The sequence below is a fragment of the Salmo salar genome, chromosome 15 (genome assembly GCF_965601325.2).
Source record: "Salmo salar chromosome 15, fSalSal1, whole genome shotgun sequence".
Taxonomy (NCBI): domain Eukaryota; kingdom Metazoa; phylum Chordata; class Actinopteri; order Salmoniformes; family Salmonidae; genus Salmo; species Salmo salar.
Window position 1 is genome coordinate 57388652 of NC_138305.1, and position 18873 is coordinate 57407524.

Here is an 18873-nt window from a genome sequence, read left to right on the forward strand (position 1 = left end):
AGGTTCTAGTTTTGGAAACAGAAAACTGAATGGAGATCATATGTTTCATCGATGACAAAATTAGCAGAATGTTATCCAAAATCCATCTCTCCCACTGCCAGCCACAGGCTCCTCTTATCACCATATTTGGTAGTGAGTGGAAACACCAACCGGATGCTTCACATTTATACATCCGAGTTGATGGTGGCGGTAAACCTATTAGTGATTCTATGAAACTAGCACATTGATTAGCATTCATTTGATACTTTTTAGGTAATAGATTATCCCTCTCTATAGTCAGTGGTGTAAAGTATTTAACCTCTATGGGCTAGGTGGGACGCTAGCGTGCCACCCGTGGTGCACTCCATCAACAGCAGGTGCATTTCAAGAGCGGCAAATTTGAATCCAAATAAATGTCAAAATTCACATTTTTCAAAAATACAACTATTTTACACCATTTGAAAGATAAACATCTCCTTAATCTAACCACGTTTTACGATTTCAAAAAGGTTTTACGGCGAAAGCATAAATTTAGAGTATGTTAGGACAGTACATTTACAAGAGTTGTGTGTAATGTTTTGTCAAGTCAAAGACAGGGTCACCAAAACCATAAAACCAGCTAAAATGATGCACTAACCTTTTACAATCTCCATCAGATGACACTCCTAGGACATTATGTTAGACAATGCATGCATTTTTAGTTCTATCAAGTTCATATTTATATCCAAAAACAGCGTTTTACTATGGCATTGATGTTGAGGAAATCGTTTCCCTCCAATAACCGGCAGTCAAGTCAGCGTCACAAATTAAATAATTAAAATTAGAAAACATTGGTAAAATATTATATTGTCATTTAAAGAATTATAGATTTACATCTCTTGAACGCAATCAACTTGCCAGATTTAAAAATAACCTTACTGGGAAATCACACTTTGCAATAATCTGAGCACTGCGCCCAGAAAAATACGCGTTGCGATACAGACTAGCCGTCATGTTGGGGAGATCTAAAATCGAAAATACTATGTAAATAATCCATTACCTTTGATTCTCTTCATCAGATGTCACTTCCAGGTATCACAGGTCCATAACGAATGTAGTTTTGTTCAAAAAAGCTCATCATTTATGTCCAAAAATCTCCGTCTTGTTAGCACATGATCTAAGCCAGCCGGACTTCTCGTCATGAACGAGGGGAAAAAATATATTTCCGTTCGTTCAAACATGTCAAACGTTGTATAGCATAAATCATTAGGGCCTTTTTTAACCAGAACATGAATAATATTCAAGGTGGACGAATGCATACTCTTTTATAACGTATTGGAACGAGGGTACCCAACATGAACTCGCGCGCCAGGTGTCTAATGGGACATCATCGTTCCATGGCTCTTGTTCGGTCAGATCTCCCTCCAGAAGACTCAAAACACTTTGTAAAGGCTGGTGACATCTAGTGGAAGCAATAGGAAGTGCCAAAATATTCCTCAGCCCCTGTGTTTTTCAATGGGATAGGTTTAAAGTCAATACAACACATCAGGTATCCACTTCCTGTCAGAAAATGTCTCAGGGTTTTGCCTGCCAAATGAGTTCTGTTATACTCACAGACACCATTCAAACAGTTTTAGAAACTTTAGAGTGTTTTCTATCCATATATAATAAGTATATGCATATTCTAGTTACTGGGTAGGATTAGTAACCAGATTAAATCGGGTAAAAAATGTTTATCCAGACGTGCAAATGCTGCCCCCTAGCCCTAACAGGTTAAGTAAAAATACTGTAAAGTACTACTTAAGTTATTTTCTGGGGTATCTGTACTTTACTTTACTATTTATATTTTTGATAACTTATACTTTTACTTCACTACATTCCTAAAGAAAATCATGTGCTTTTTACGCCATACATTTTCCTTGACACCCAAACACCCTCGTTACATTTTCAATGCTTAGCAGGACAGGAAAATGGTCCAATTCACGCACTTATCAAGAGAACATCCCTGGTCATCCCTACTGCCTCAGATCTGGCGGACACACTAAATACACATGCTTCGCTTGTAAATTATGTCTGAGTGTTGGAGTGTGCCCCTGGCTATCTGTAAATAAAAAATAAATAAAAATGTTGCTTAATATAAGGAATTTGAAATGGTTTATACTTTTACTCTTGATACTTAAGTATATTTTAGCAATTACGTTTACTTTTGATACTTAAGTATATTTAAAACCAAATACTTTTAGACTTTCACTCAAGTAGTATTTTACAGGGTGACTTTCACTTTTACTTGAGTAACTTTCTATTAAGATAGCTTTACTTTTACTCAAGTACGACAATTGGGTACTTTTCCCAGCCCTGCTAAAAGTTGAATAACAATATGGTAATGCAGACCCTGCTGTTGGAAGTTTATTATTTCATTTATCTCTGGCCTTAGTGGAAGCTGCTAAGAGGGGTGCGTTCAAGCGACGCAGCATTGTAGTCTGCATTATTCAACAGCATGGAGACTCTATATGAATAGTTCAATCGCATTCATCATTAAATATGCCATCAGTTTGCCTAGCTAATGACTGTTAGGTCCTGTATCAGAATGCAATATCAAAACGCGTTGGATTTCCAAAGGTTGCACACATAGGAACGCTTGAGTTCTCTTTAGGTAAAAGGTCTATATTTTCGGGTGTTGCCTCCGTGTTTCCCTGCAGGCTGTGGAAAGTCAATGCAGTGAGGATACACGTGACAGGTCTGTATGGTACTGTATTGGCTCGTTGGCTTCGAACGGTGAGGAATAGACGTAAATCTGTGTTGTACCCATGTGGTGGTGGTGGTGGTGGTGGGGGGGAGATCCAATAGCACACCAGTTATACTGAGCAATGAGGGAGAGGCAACACCCACAGGATGGGGGGTGGGGAGAGGGGGGGGAGAGGGAGAGCAAGATTGAGAGAGACAAGAATAGGCTGTTGGCTGTGCCACATGGGGAGAACTGGTGAACCTTGAACCCTAACACACAAAGGGAATAGAGTCTGCCTAACAACATACCACATGGTTAAACACACATATACACACACACACACACACATCCAGCAGTGAGTGCGTCTGTGTGCCCGCTGGTTAGTGTCTACTTTGTGTCACTCCCTGATGGAAGCATCAGAAGTCTGAGTCGAGGGAAATTAAATCTGAATGCCAAGCTTTTCCCTGAACCAGTGACATACAGTGTCCCTTACAACATGGATGCAAACACACACATATCACACATATACACACATACAAACACATACATCCATGTGTGCACAGGGTTTATGTACACTGCTCTACGTATTTATTTGCACATTTCTGAACGTATAAACAGACATGTATGAAAATACCCTCAAGTACTGTACATTCTGTACTGTCGCCTCATATGAAACATTTCATCTCAAAGAAGGATGGAAGCCATTGTGTTCCTGGGGACGTTCAATGCTGCAGACATTTTTTGGTGCCCTTCCCCAGATCTGTGCCTCGACACAATCTTGTCTCGGAGCTCTACGGACAATTCCTTTGACCTCATGGCTTGGTTTTTGCTCAGACAGGCACTGTCAACTGTGGGACCTTATAGACAGTTGTGTGTCTTCCCAAATCATGTCCAATCAAATGAATTTCACCACAGGTGGACTCCAATGAAGTTGTAGAAACATCTCAAGGATGATCAATGGAAACAGGATGCCGCTGAGCTCAATTTCTAGTCTCATAGCAAAGGGTCTGAATACTTTTTGGAAAAAGGGAAAGGGTCTAAGATATATATATATATACACAATTATTTTTGCAAACATTTCTAAAACCTGTTGAGGATTTGTATTTATTTAATACATTTTAGAATAAGGCTGTAACATATCAAAATTTGGAAAAAGGGAAAGGGTCTGAATACTGTATATCCTTACTCTGATGGAAGCATGTTGCGGAGTCTATATGGGAATCTATAGCGAAATGACATCCAAACACTGATGTTTTCCCCTTGTGAAACCTGTGACATTCACTATATATACAAAAGTATGTTTACTCCCCTTCAAGTTAGGTGATTTGGCTATTTCAACCACACCCATTGCTGACAGGTGTATAAAATTGAGCACACAGCCATGCAATCTCCATAGACAAACATTGGCAGTAGAATGGCCTTACTGAAGAGCTCAGTGATTTTCAACGTGGCCCCATCATAGGATGCCACCTTTCCAACAAGTCAGTTCATCAAATTTCTGCCCTGCTAGAGCTGCCCCAGTCAACTCTAATTGCTGTTATTGTGAATTGGAAACATCTAGGAGCAACAACGGCTCAGAAGCGAAGTGGTAGGCCACACAAGCTCACAGAATGGGACCGCAGAGTGCTGATGCGCGTAGCACGTAAATATCGTCTGTCCCTGGTTGCAACCCTCAGGACTGAGTTCCAATCTGCCTCTGGAAGCAACGTCAGTAGAAAAACTGTTCGTCGGGAGCTTCATGAAATGGGTTTCCATGGCCGAGCAGCCGCACACAAGCCTAAGATCACCATGCGCAATGCCAAGTATCGGCTGGAGTGGTGTAAAGCTCGCCGCTGTTGGACTCTGGAGCAGTGGAAATGCGTTCTCTGGAGTGATGAATCACCATCTGGCAGTCCAACTGACGAATCTGGGTTTGGAGGATACCAGGAGAAAGCTACCTGCCCGAATGCATAGTGCCAACTGTAAAGTTTGATGGAGGAGGAATAATGGTCTGTGGCTGTTTTTCATGGTTCTGGCTAGGCCCCTTAGTTCCAGTGAAGGGAAATCTTAACGCTACAGCATAGAATGCATTCTAGACTATTTTGTGCTTCCAACTTTGTGGCAACAGTTTGGGGAAGGCCCTTTCCTGTTTCAGCATGACAATGCCCCTGTTCACAAAGCGAGATCCATACAGAAATGTTTTGTTGAGATCGGTATGGAAGAACTCGACTGGCCTGCATAGAGCCCTGACCTCAACCCCATCGAACACCATAGGGATGAATTGTAACACCAACGTCAGTATCCGACATCACAAATGCTCTTGTGGCTGAATGGAAGTAAGTCCCCACAGCAATGTTCCAACATCTAGTGGAAAGTCTTCCCAGAAGAGTGGAAGCTGTTCCCAGAATAGCAGCAAAGGGGGGACCAACTCCATATTAATGCCCATGATTTAATGTACACGCTCAACCAAGCGGTCTCAGACAGCAGCTGTACTGGGCCTTGTGGATCTTGTGAAATCAGTTTTCACCTCAAGGGTAGAGCATGTAAATGAAAGTCCTGTTGTCTTTGCAGGCTGTGTCCCCTTCCTTTCTCTGTTTGTGTGTCTAAGGCTCGGGAGAGGCCCTCTGTCCTCCTTACTGCTGTGTTCCTACACACTCATTACAGTCACACACACTACCCACTGACTGATGATGGATTACTACTGAGCTCCATGGTTAGTCCTCAAACCTGCAACACACACGCACGCATGCTAAATGACTAAAGTGTAAATGTGTACACACACACACACTCTCCCCAAAATAGGGACATTGCAGAAACCCAGCGCCCTCACTACCTTACCATCCGCTCTTACTGTTACACGAAGCACACAGTTTACCAAACAGCGTTTCCACTGGAGAAATACTGTCAGGGATAAGGCCATCAAGCCTATGTGTAGTTAAAAGACGTTCCCTTACGTTTTTTCTTCAATTTGCCATGGCTTCTGTATTTATTTATCTTTCTGTGTGAAATTGAACTGCACTTACTGTAATTTGGTCTAGTGCCACTCAGCGAGGCTGAGGAGCATAGTGCCTGATTCGCAGTCGTTCTACACAAGCCTACAATTTTAATGTTATAAGTGGAGTTTCAGTTCAGACTCCATCCTTTAAGACTGTGCTAGTTGTTTCGCTTGGTAAAAGCACAGGCTGCTTCATTTAAGGAAGGAGTGGTTTGCTGTTTTCTGTTTTCATTGAGCCAAGATAAAAGGAGTTCTCTGTCTCATCCGTCCCCCCCACACACACACACACACACACACACACACACACACACACACACACACACACACACACACACACACACACACACACACACACACACACACACACACACACACACACACACACACACACACACACACTCATAGTAACACCAGACTACATATGCTGCTCTATTCTTTGTTCCCACTTTTTTGTTCATATAATCCTTTGTGGGGTTATTATTTTTACATTCGTACCTTGCAGGCAGCTAGTCCTTATCCTGGTTCTTTGTTTAATTTATCATATAAGTCATTCATTAAAACCTTGATTCTGAGAGGCTAATGACCAGGGCTTGGGGGCACGTGAACCAAATGTCCTTTTGGATTACCATCTTCAGCCCTCATGTTGCTGTTTCAGCTCTCCCTTCCTCTACCTCTGACCCAGAGCAATTGCTACACACAACAGCAACACCACAGTAACAACACAGAAACACCAGCACAGCTGCTCTACTTTACACCATGGCATATGCTAATTCTGCGCAATTAAGCCTCTTGTGTGTAATTCTCTTTTTCTCTCCTCTCTCTCTGTGTTGTTTTAAAACCCCACTGTGACTTCTGTCAAACATCTGTATAGAGAGCGTGAAGATTGTCAAGTCAGAGCATCATTAGGGGAGAATATATTTAGTCATAACCACACACACGCTTGCTTACAACTCCTCCCACACAAATGAACATACTTAGCACACACATACGCCTCTCTCACCTCACACACACACACACTCTGTTTCTCTTTCCCCCCCCCCCCACACACACACACACACACACACACACACACACACACACACACACACACACACACACACACACACACACACACACACACACACACACACACACACACACACACACACACACACAGCTCTCCTAATTGTAATACCTACCAACCAGGGCCGTGGGCAGAGTCAGGCTCTTATCTTGAATGGATGTGTCTGGGTGAATTATTTACATGACGAGGTCTGGTCTGGTGGAAGAGGAGACGCAGCCTGTCTCTGGCTTATTCATTCATTCATTCATTCATTCATATACTTCTCTCCATTTTGGAGATTCTTCAGATGCAGTTTGTCATCTCAGTCACCAGATTCAGATCACGCGTGACATATTCTGTTTTAAACATTTGTTTATTTTTTTGTTTCCGATTAATTGAAGACTTTGTATTAATTGAATGATTTGTTGTTATTCTTAGTTTCTCATCCATCAGTGAAGAGTGTCGACATTCCGATATGCTAATTATTGTCAGCTGGTTTCCTAAGTGTTTTTTGATACTCTTCAGTTGAGTCAACTAAATCAATTTTTTTTTACATAAATTGTGCTTTTAGCTGAAGTAACATCCAGTCCACTCTGTTACCTCAGTTTCCTCGTCCCCTTTCTCGCTCTCTCTCTCAATGTTTTTCTTTCTCTCTCTGTTGCTGTGCCTCTCTCTTTCTCTGTCAGTTTTTCTGTCTATGTATCTCTCTCTCTCACACTTTATCCCTCACATACCTTCCATCTTTGGGTGTCGAAGTGTACTTTGAAGACGAGAGTACAGAGCTCCCTTGTGGAAAACTAGCTTTCCTCGAAGCGATCTTGAGTGGTTTGTGTCATTCCCATAGCCTCCCATAGTGAGCTGAGTAAAGGACACGGATATACCTCCCCTCTCTCGCTGTCTGGCTCTCCTAGGTCCCTGGTCTAACTCTGAGAGTTTTTCTCCCTTCCTTCCCAAGTGTCTCCTCTTCCGATCCATCTCTCTGCGTCCCTCCCAAACCTTAACCCTCCCAACCCCTTCTAAGTCTGAGTCTCGAAAAGGTAGAATGAGAGATGGTACTGCACCTTCTAGCCCTGCACTGTTTTTGCTAACTTACTGGCAGTCAGTTACCTGTAAGTTAGTGTCGAAAAAGGTACAGTATGTTACTGTAAATTCCAAAGAAATTTTGGTTTAACTGTACATTACTATACACTGCAGTAATGTACTGTTAAACCAAAGTTTCTTTAAATGTAAAGTAACATACTGTTTCTTTTTTTTACAGTAACTTAGACCTTACAGGATCTTTTTTACAGTGCAGTCTTTCTACTTCCTCGTCCAAGACCCTCCCACTGTGAAATAAAACATTAAATAAGACTCAATCTCTCATCATTAACGCTCTTTCTTTTTCTTTCAGAGAGCCTCTGTGATTCACCCTGGTTCTCCCTAACCCTATACTAGTCTAACTGCTTCCTCTCTCCGCCCCAGACCCTCCGTCGGTGGAGCCTGTGTTGTTAGAGATGCGTCAGGGCCTGGGCCGGCCAGTGGTAATGAACTGCCGGGTCCTACGTGCCCACCCTTCCCGGGTGCTGCGCTATGAGTGGCGGCTGGGGAACCGCCTGCTCCATGCTGGACATTTCGACCAGAGCGACGAGACAGAGTACACCGTCAAAAGCCTCAACCGCGAGGGCTGGGGGGAGTACACCTGCGATGTCAACAACGAGGCCGGCGCTGGGCGCTGCACCTTCCTGGTCACAGGTAAGGAATACTTGATGTTTTTAAATGCATTTGAATAAAGTTGAATTTGATACTTCCTGTTCTCACATCACTCAATGTGGTTTGTAGCCTGGCATTCTGACTTTCCTTGTCCAGTGTCAGTATGCTAGTTATACTGAACATAATTTAGATTGGCTATTTCACTACGTCTCAAAGCACTTCACATTTTATGAGGTATAACTTACATCTTTCCTTTACATTGAGTTAATGAAACCCACCCACCTGGGTAGCCGAGCAGCCATGTTGTGCCCCATCTCTGTAACAGAGTTCTGAAGCAGGATGAGGTTTCCCTATCCTCCATCATGGCAATTAAAATTCCCAGCAATGTATCCTTAATGGCTGAATGATGTGAATGATGTCTGTAGCAAATTGAAACTTGCCTGTCAGACGGGTAGGTAGATACAGTACGTGTCCCATAAGGCAATTGATTGAAAAGGAGTAGGCGAGACGGGCGACAGCCTAATACAGATTGTCCATTTGAATGTGAGAGATGTCTTGTATAACAGCCATGTCAGTCTTAACACTTACTTTTACACATCCCCTAGTGTGTGTCCCAAATGGCACCCTATTCCCTATAGAGTGCACTACTTCTACGGGTCCTGGTCAAAGGTAGTATACTATGTAATGAATAGGGTGCCATTTGGGATGTGGCTTTCTAGATTACTAATGACAGTTCGCACTATACAGGAAGGACCCGATCCTTCATACAGGAAACAGATTTGTTAGGTAATTCATTGTTATTCCACTCTGGCTATGTATTTTTAGATTGCCATGCTGCAGTGTTTGTGGTGGAGCGCATGAAAATAGCAAGAGGAGCAGTCAGTGGCCGTGTCATCGCTCACACAGAGCGCTTGTGTTTTATGACAGGGCCAGATTAGTTTGTAGCGGCAGAGAGAGAGAAAGAGAGAGAGACAGAGAAACACAGGTTGAGGAAAGGAGAACGGGTGAAATAGACAGTGCCAGGGGACAGTGGCATAAGTGGCAGAGGATCAAAGTGACAAATACGACTCCGTCCTGAACTGCTCCGTTCCTGATGGGAGGTCTGGGAGGCAGAAACCTTTGCCATGATTCTCTCTCTCTCTCTCTCTCTCTCTCTCTCTCTCTCTCTCTCTCTCTCTCCGGTAGAGATGGTCAGTGTCTGGTCTGTGTGTCATATATCAGTCCAGCCCCTGAGGAGAAGGTGGAGGAGGAGAGGAGATCATCCCCTCCGGCCATTTGCTTTTCTCAGCGGGTGTCGTGTGCCATCGGTCACCTGCCACCTTCCTTCCCTCGCTCTCTACTTCCATCCCTCCTGTCCTACTTTCCTCCCTCATCATCTCTACAGCAATCCCTCCATCCCAGTTCACAGATTCCTACCATTCATCCCTCCCTCTAGCCCTCCATCCATCCATCCTCTATCAAATTCTCCCTCCATCCATCTCTCCCTTGAGCCATTTATCCCTTGAGCAATCTATCCCTCCCCATGTCACTCCCTCCACCTCTCCCTCCTCCAGCCATCCCTCCAGCCCTCCTTCCATCTCTCTATCCTCCCTCTCCCTTCATTCCTCCATCCATCTCTCCCTCCATCCCTCCAGCCCTCCCTCCATCCCAGTGCTCCAGATTCCTACCATCTGGATGTGTCTGCTGCCAAAGGTACGGCAACTCAGTTAGTTAGCGGGCCCCCGGGGTCCTGAAGGGAGCCCAGTGCTGAAAATCCACATTGGGCTCCACTGTACCTTATCCTTCCCTTTACTCCCTCACTTAACCACCCCCTCCTCCTCCCATCCTAAAACATGAGCTCTTCCAATGCACCCTGCCTCACCTAATCCCCCCTACCACCATCATCATCTGAAAAGATGAGGCTAGTCCAATCCCTGTGTGTGTCTGCAACGGTGGCCAGACATAATGGCATTTTTGTCCTTATTAACAGCATATCGTTCTGACTGTATATCGACTGGGGTTTAGCGATCAGAGAGTGAGTTAAGTAGTTGACCTGTTAATGAATGGACAGATACAAAAGCTTGAATGCCAAGACAGGTCAGTAGTGGAGAAAGTAATCACATGGGAACTTAATCCATAGATTGACCAATTTGCCTCAAATTAAGTTTGTTTTGGTTCTGTGTGTTTGTTGCCCTAAGAGCAGTCCAAATTCCCTGGCATAGATTCACTCTTCACTCAATATTTAAGATGGCTGAGGAAAGGGTGCTAGGAGTTTGTGTAGCAATTTGTTGAGGAAGGGAAAATGGGCACATCATATTGGGAAACAACAAAACTTCAATGCACATCAATCATTCACTGTGGAGGTAAGCTCTGATATGGTAGAAGACTGAGGCAATGCTATGCATGCAAAAAGAGAGAGAGAGAGAGAATGTGAGAATAAGAGAGCAGAGAGAAGATCTGGTCTGTGTACAGTAAAAATGTATCAATCAAAGCCATTGGCCGAAAGCCAGGGTGGGTTGATTAAATCCAGGGTCTCAGTCATTACGCCAGGGGGAACACACACAGGCATGCCCACACACACACACACACACACACACACACACACACACACACACACACACACACACACACACACACACACACACACACACACACACACACACACACACACACACACACACACACACACACACACACCAAAGCCTGGCAGCAGGCCATGCTCAGGGGCAAACACACACACACTTTATCACACTGATGGTCAGGAGCCAGGCCAGGGGGCATTTGTGTGTGTATGTGCATGCCGGGGGGGGGGGGGGGGGGGGGTTACATCTGGTGGCTGTGGCTTTACAGAGATGAGATGGCCCTTCAATCCTGCCAGAGCAGAGTGGCAGAGTGTTAGCCAGCATCTTTAGAGGGTTTAATCTGCACTCCTGAGCCCTGGCAGGACCCTTGCACGACAGGATAGAATGAGCCCCTCAGCCTTCCATCTCAGCTTGCCATACACCAATCAGATCCCCTGGACGGAACTATTTCTCTGCTGCTCTTCAATTGTGGTCCTTGGGAACCACATGGTGTGCAGGTTTTCATTTTAGCACAACACTATCATACCAGCGTTTTCAAAGGGTTTAATCTCCTCCGCTGAGCCTTGGCAGGATAGGATAGTGTTCTTCAATCATGGTCTTAGGGCCCTTCAGTCCTGGTGAGAGCGTGCCGGTTTTTGTTACAGCCCGACACTAACACATCTGTTTCAGTAATTAATAAAGGTTTAGTGATTAGTTGAATCAGGTGTGCTGTAACCAATGCCTGCACTCCCTGTGCGTCCTCAGGACAAGGAATGAAGAATACTTTCTAAGGTGAATATAGAGTAAAATGTTTCCGTAAGGAGCGTGATGAGAATATTTAAGAGAGAAGAGAATACCTGGAGTTTTCCACCGCCGCAGTGAAATTGTTTCTCCATTACATACAATAAAAATGAGGGTTCCATAAGGGTTCTTTGGGAAGGGTGATAGTTCTATGTGGAACCATACTGACCCAAAGAACCCTTTGAGCCTTTCAATTGTTCTTTCAGTTCAAAAAAGGGTTCTTTCCTCTTTTAGCGATAATTAAAATGTAGGTGCAGCGGCTCATTTGAATATTTGGGGTCGTGGTTTGCTCACAGCTCTTTTTGTGCAACCGTAAGTGAGAGTGTCATTCCAGTTTATGTAATCTGTTGTGTTATACTATTACTTGTTATATATGACTATGGCCAGTGTTGGTGTCTTGTGAAAGACACCTATGGCCTTATGTCAATTGAGAATGGATGGCTAAATCAGTAGTTTTCAATTGTGTTCTATATTGACCCAAAAAGGTTTGTAACCATGGCGGAACCCTTTTTTGGTGCTACTGTATATAGATAATTATTTTTGTATTGTTGTCACGATCGTTGTAATGATTGGACCAAGGCGCAGCGTGAGTAGCGTTCCACATCTTTATTATAACGTGAAACCTCAGCAAAATACAAAAACAATAAATGAATCAAACAAAACGTGAAGACAGTGAAGTGCAAACAGGCACCTACAAAGAAACAAGATCCCACAAAACGCAGTGGGGAAATGGCTGCCTAAATATGATCCCCAATCAGAGACAGCGCTAAACAGCTGCCTCTGATTGGGAACCATACCAAGCACACCAACATAGAAATAAACAACATAGAACACCCCCAGACCTACTATACCATAGAGAATCAAGGGCTCTCTATGGTCAGGGCATGACAATTGTTCTTTATAGTAAAACAAGTTTCTTTTTGGCACCATACAGGGTCCATTTAGAAGCATTATGAGCATGGTTCAGTTTGCTATAGCAGGAAAATAATCTTGCAGAAACAGGAAATGTGAATTATGATTAGAATGAATGGACATTTTTTTGTAGGGCTTGATATAAAAAAATATTATCGCAAATCAAGTCTGAAATGTACGTGCAGCTTATTACGTGCAGCTTATAAAGGCTTCATAAAGCCTTCATAAACACTACATAAATGTGTCACAAATCATCTATAACCATATGTCATGCTCTATAACGGGTATAAAGTGGCATAACTGTTAGACATAACCACCAATGTCAAATGTGACATAACCCACTATGTCAAATATGACATAACCTATGCTTTATAAAGGGTGGCATAAGTGCTGCTTAATAAAGGCTTTATAAATCATATTCAATTTAGGCTTTACAAAGCTTTTATAACCTTGCTATGCATCTTGGTAGAGCATTACCAGGATAGTGGGTTCGAATGTCGTAACCACCCATATGTAAAAATGTATGCACGCATGACTGTAAGTCGCTTTGGATAAATTGTATATATTATATTACTCTAAAACAGTGGCAATTTTCACATGTAAATCTAGTGGGGCAAACTCAACCATTTATTTTTTATGCATGCCAGCAAAGCCAATACACAACACTAAATAATACATTAATTGCACTATAATGGTTACAAACGGTGCCCACAAACTCTTAGAGCCTAAATAAAGCTGTCCCAAAAGAAGAGCTTTCCTTTCAGCACCATGGAGTGAATCCTTACCACCGCTACACCTGGCTATCAGCTGAGCCTTGTCTGGCAGCGAAACAGTTCATTCAGCCTCATTTTTACTCCCTTTTAAAAAACCATAGCTGATATGGCTTAAATAAATATGGTTTCTACTGACTCCTTGTGGATTAGCGTAACTCGATAAGAACCGCATTCTCCTTCAATAATACCGAATGGCAACATGAGTTTTGACTTTTGAACCATGCACAAACATTATTACATTATGTTCAGTAAATTCAAAATGTTTGTTCTTATATCATTAACACTTAGCACTAAGTATAAGCAAGTGCAAGCAAATGAGTTGCGACAAGGTAGGCCTTCGTTCAGCACCTTCAAAATGGACACCAACAGAAATTCCGAAAAAACGTTAGTTCAGATAAATTCAGCAAGATGTTGAGGCCTTAAAGGTACTCTTCTTTACGTCACCAGAGAGAGAGAGAGAGAGAGAGAGACGCAGCATTTGAAGTATTTTATTAGGCCTATGTGGTCTAAATAGGAAGGAAAATACAATCACGAGGATCCACTTTTATAGACAATATACTGATGCACAGACAGCGCATTGATCAAACAAAACAACCCTCGCAATATCAACTGGAATTACATGGGTCTAATACTGAACTTTCACTGGCAAACATGGTTACAGACCCAACAACATTATATATTATACAACGGGTGGGTCTAATTCTGAATGTTGATTGGTTAAAACCGCATTCCAGCTGGTGTCTATTCCACAAATTGCCACCGGCTAAATCTATGATGTTAAAATGCCTATTTACTCTGTTCCATCTGACTGCACAATCCACTGTCTCATCAGCCCAGCCAGGCAATTTATCAACTTGATCTCCACCATAAAAAGCATCTAGACATTCTCACATTTATTTTACACTAACATTTCGTTTTCAACAGCGGATATTTGTATAAACCTTGCTGTCTGTCTCTCCGACATTTGCAACATTTGCAACATCATTTCAAAATCATGAATCAGCTGGCATCATTTTTATGGATATATACAAAAAAAGGTCAATTTAATAAAGGTAAAATGAAATGCAGGTAATTTGCAGTCTTTCCAGCTTCAGTTTGAAGTAATTTACTGTAGCTGTGTTGTTGGCTAACTCCTCTGAACAACAGTGTCCTGACAAGTGAGCACATTTTCTATGCCAGGTGAAATCACACCTCATTAGCTCATTGTTATGGATGTCAAAATAAATGTCACTAGAAAACAGCTTAAGCAAATGCAACTGCAGCTACTTTTCTGTTATTCTGGCTGCACTTTTTGATGTGACCGTAAGTTAGCCGTAGTTGGCAAGCAAGGGATAAGAACATTGCCAGCCAGTATGGCAATGGAACATTTAGAAGGAACGACTGGGTCACGTCCATAGATACAGAACAAAAAGACTGAACGACTGTGCTATAGCAACTAGGCTTTAGCAACTAGGCTTTAGCAACCCTAGATTTGTGTCGGGACTATATCTTGTGGAAGGATGAAATAGTATGAATAAATTAATCAAAATAAATGTTTTAATGAAAATATGTCAATCATTATTTGAATATGTTGGCAACCCGTTGTATAAAAGTGATAATGCCCTTGAAGCCGGTGTTTGGAGGATATATTGGCACAGCTTGCTGGCCCTCGATGAACAACACCCATGCCAATACTGTATATCCTCCAAACACCAGCTTCTCGGGCACTATCACTTAATTATCCCCTCCTCATAGAGAAAAGCACATGAGCTAATTATAATTCACAATGAAAGCAAAACAATGAAATGTATCATTCCAACATTGCCTAAAATTATGAATAAGATACTACTAATAATGAGACCAATATTAGCAATATAACAATTGAGATGTACAAACTATGGCATAAGGGAACAATGAGTGGCTAAAAGGCAAGCCGTAATTTCGATTAAGACATTAATGAGCGAGCTAAGACAGACATAGTCGATGTGACTATTTGTTCAGCACTTTAGAAATGGAAAGCGACAGAATTCAGAACATAGTCCATTCTTACAGTATTCTCCCTGTACACCAAGTCAGAACTGTAGAATAAATAATGGGGGCATATAAGCAGTCAATGAAAGCTTTTACAATATTTGATGATGACATTTCTCTAAAACAGGCTATAGGCTACATGTGCAGCTCCAAGTCAGAACAGTAGATTCAGTTCTGAGGGGGCGGAACCAAGGGTGAGACATGGGCTACTTACAGCGTACTACACAACATACACTTAGCATTACTTTCTTAGCTTCAGTATAGATATATCCCTAGCATATTACATAATTTATGCAGCAGTATACACAACGTGTGCTGTGCTCACTTGAACAGGAAGGTGGTGCTGCAGTCCGTCTTGTGGGCAAACTTTTTCATCAAACTTTGACATCAAAGTCTGGCATGCTCTGGATTTATGCTGCTTTTAAGACAAATGGAAACTCTAAAACAAATTAGGTTGAATCATGACGTCAGAGCTCTAGCAAGAGGCCTGAGATCCCGACTTGGAATTCCGAGTTGGATGACCGTTCAAAACGTATTTTCCCATTTGTATCTCGTTTTTTTCAGAGTTCCCAGTTGTCTTGAATGCAATGAAGTCAGAGGTCAGAGATTTCCCAGTTGTTTTGAACAGAAGTCATGCTGGATTGACACATGACCAATGTATTCAAACATTTCTGGCCCATGGTGTTGCGTGTGTTGCGTGTTTAAATCCAGACTTATAGCAGGCAGGGGAAGCAAAATAGTGATTGCTTTGCGATGCTTGCAATTAGCCACTGATTCTTTCAAATCCACTCATTGTTGAATTTGCGAATTCTGACTTGTTGGGTAATGTTTATATCCAATGGCCGATGAGCACCGATACATTTTATCTATAATTTCTCCCGATAATTATGACAAGGATTGAATAGGATTTGCCAGTTGATTGACCATGTGATTCTGCTTGTCATGACGATGACTTCTTGTCTAGCTAGCTAACTTGCTAGCTAAGATTTTAAAAGTATGATGTTGACATGATCATTCCAATCAAAGCTACGGTAGATATAACGTGATATCTGTGGCCAATGACCTTGAGGCTTCTTGGATGGGCACTTCTAATGTAACTCTATGGCAGCACCCCAAGGGTGCTTGAACTGCCTAGCTCTCTCTGTAGATTATGCAGTGACGTAGTGTTCCCATGAGTGGCAGAACACTGAGCCAATCACGGCGCAACTAGAGAAGATTGCCAACGCCTACGCTAAAATATATATTGTTTGCAAACTGATATGTAACACTAATTAATGCCAAAATAACATGCAAAACAGGCCAACTTCTTTTTTTTATTATGATTATTTTTTGCTAAACAGGTGGGGCTCAATGCCTTGAATGACAGGTCACCACTGATCTAAAACATTTCTAGGATGGCCCAACCTCTTCCCTCTTGGGTGCATAGCCAATATTGGACCTGACCTCAACTTTCCTCAAATTGCTGTGCTACAGGTTGACACACACTCTAAAGTGCAGTCATGGTAGGGCCTTTTAAAATCTCTTTTTTGTTGTTGCCTAATTCTGTTTTCTCTGTTTAGTTTTTCCATGTTTCATATTTCCCCCAATTTTGGGAGGTTTTTCCACACTTTTTTAAATAGAAAAACAACAACATTTGATTTTCTTTGTTAGCACACGGATCCCGTTACCGGGATCAAAATCGGCAACATCCGGTGAAGCTGGAGCGCGCCAAATTCAAATGACAAAATCGTAATATTAAACATTCATGAAAATACAAGTATCTAACATCGTTTAAAAGCTTAACTTCTTGTTAATCCAACCGAGTTGTCAGATTTCAAAAAGGCTTTACGGCAAAAGCATACCATGCGATTATCTGAGGACAGCGCCCCACACCAAAATACTTTTCCAAACCAGCAGAGGCGTCACAAAATCCCAAAAAGCGATAAAATAAATCACTTACCTTTTTGAAGATCTTCCTCTGTTTGCAATCCCAAGTATCCCAGCTACACAACAAATGGTTGTTTTGTTCGATAAAGTCCTTCTTTATATCCCAAAAATGTCCATTTATTTGGCGCGCTTGATTCAGGAATCCACTCTTTCAGCATGCATACAAACGAATCCAAGAAGTTACCAGTAAAGTTCATCCAAACAAGTGAAACGATGTTTCTAATTAATCCTCAGCTACTCTAATATCTAAATAAATTATACAATTTAAGACAGAGAATAGTATCGTCAATAGGGATAATAAATAACGAAGAGTGCGCACATCATTCACGCACGCAACAAGACTACATTTCTAATGAGAGACACCTTGGAAAACCTACAACTACTCGGTCATTTTTCAATAAACAAGCCTGAAACCCTTTCTATAGACTTTTGACATCTAGTGGAAGCTATAGGAACTGCAATCTGGGAGCTATTTATTTGTATATCCCATAGACAAGCATTGAAATGGACTGTGACCTCAAAAAATCATTTTCCGGATGGATTTTCCTCGGGTTTTCGCCTGCCATATCAGTTCTGTTATACTCACAGACATTATTGTAACAGTTTTAGAAACTTCGGAGTGTTTTCTATCCAATGCTACCAATTATATGCATATCTGGGCCTGAGTAACAGGCAGTTTACTTTGGGCACGTCATTCATCTTAAATCTGAACACTGCCCCCTAATCCTAAGAGGTTTTAAGCCACATCAGGGGATGACTTTTGAGTTCTGGGAAAAATCTAAGAAACTTACATTTTTGTGTGTAGTTGCCCTTAATTCATTATGTATGCCCTGCACTGTTATTTGGTTAGCAGTGTTTAGTGTTTCTGTGGCGCAGTAAGGGCACTTGTGATGAGTTCACAAATCAAATGCACGCTTGTGGTGCCACGAGACTGCAAAAAATGAGTAAGTTAACATTTATTTATTGTAATAAAAATTCATTTGTAGTAGTTAAGTGTTGAGTTAGATTACATGGTTATTTCAAATAATTTCTGTGACAAAAAAATCTGCTAGCTAGCAGGCTCAGCTAAATAAAAAAATCACCCTAAATACAGCCACGTCTCATAGGAACGTCATGAGATTTGTAAATGAAAGAGAATATAATAATATGAATCAAATGGAGTTTCCCATCTCCCCATTTAGAGTATTTCTGGCGCAGCACAGACCTTATCCAGATGGTGAGACAAAGGCATTTCATAACAGACCTACTAACTTTCTTTGTTGTTACTTTGAAGGTTGGAACCAACATGCACTACATCCAGCAGGCAGAGAGGCAATAACCATTCGTCTGCCCGCTCATGGACAAGCCACACTATTCACAGCCCTGTGTAATGTCCAATGTAATTATGTTGCTGGACATTTTGAAACGTATTGTATTTGTAGTGTAAAAAAAGGAACTGTATGGTTTAAACATATCTTTCATGTTTATTTGTTTTAGCTGTTATTGATCATTATCTAAGTGTTAATACATTTGTATTTACATAA

At 41.8% G+C, this 18873-nt stretch overlaps 1 protein-coding gene across 1 annotated transcript in view; it reads left to right on the top strand.

The window, feature by feature from the left end:
- The window catches only part of LOC106571582 (MAM domain-containing glycosylphosphatidylinositol anchor protein 2), a 416194-nt gene that overhangs the window by 305886 nt on the left and 91435 nt on the right, over window positions 1–18873 (top strand). The window contains exon 10 of the mRNA XM_014144816.3: window positions 8161–8430. Coding sequence (XP_014000291.1) covers window positions 8161–8430 — 270 coding nt within the window. The remainder of the gene's footprint in view (window positions 1–8160; window positions 8431–18873) is intronic.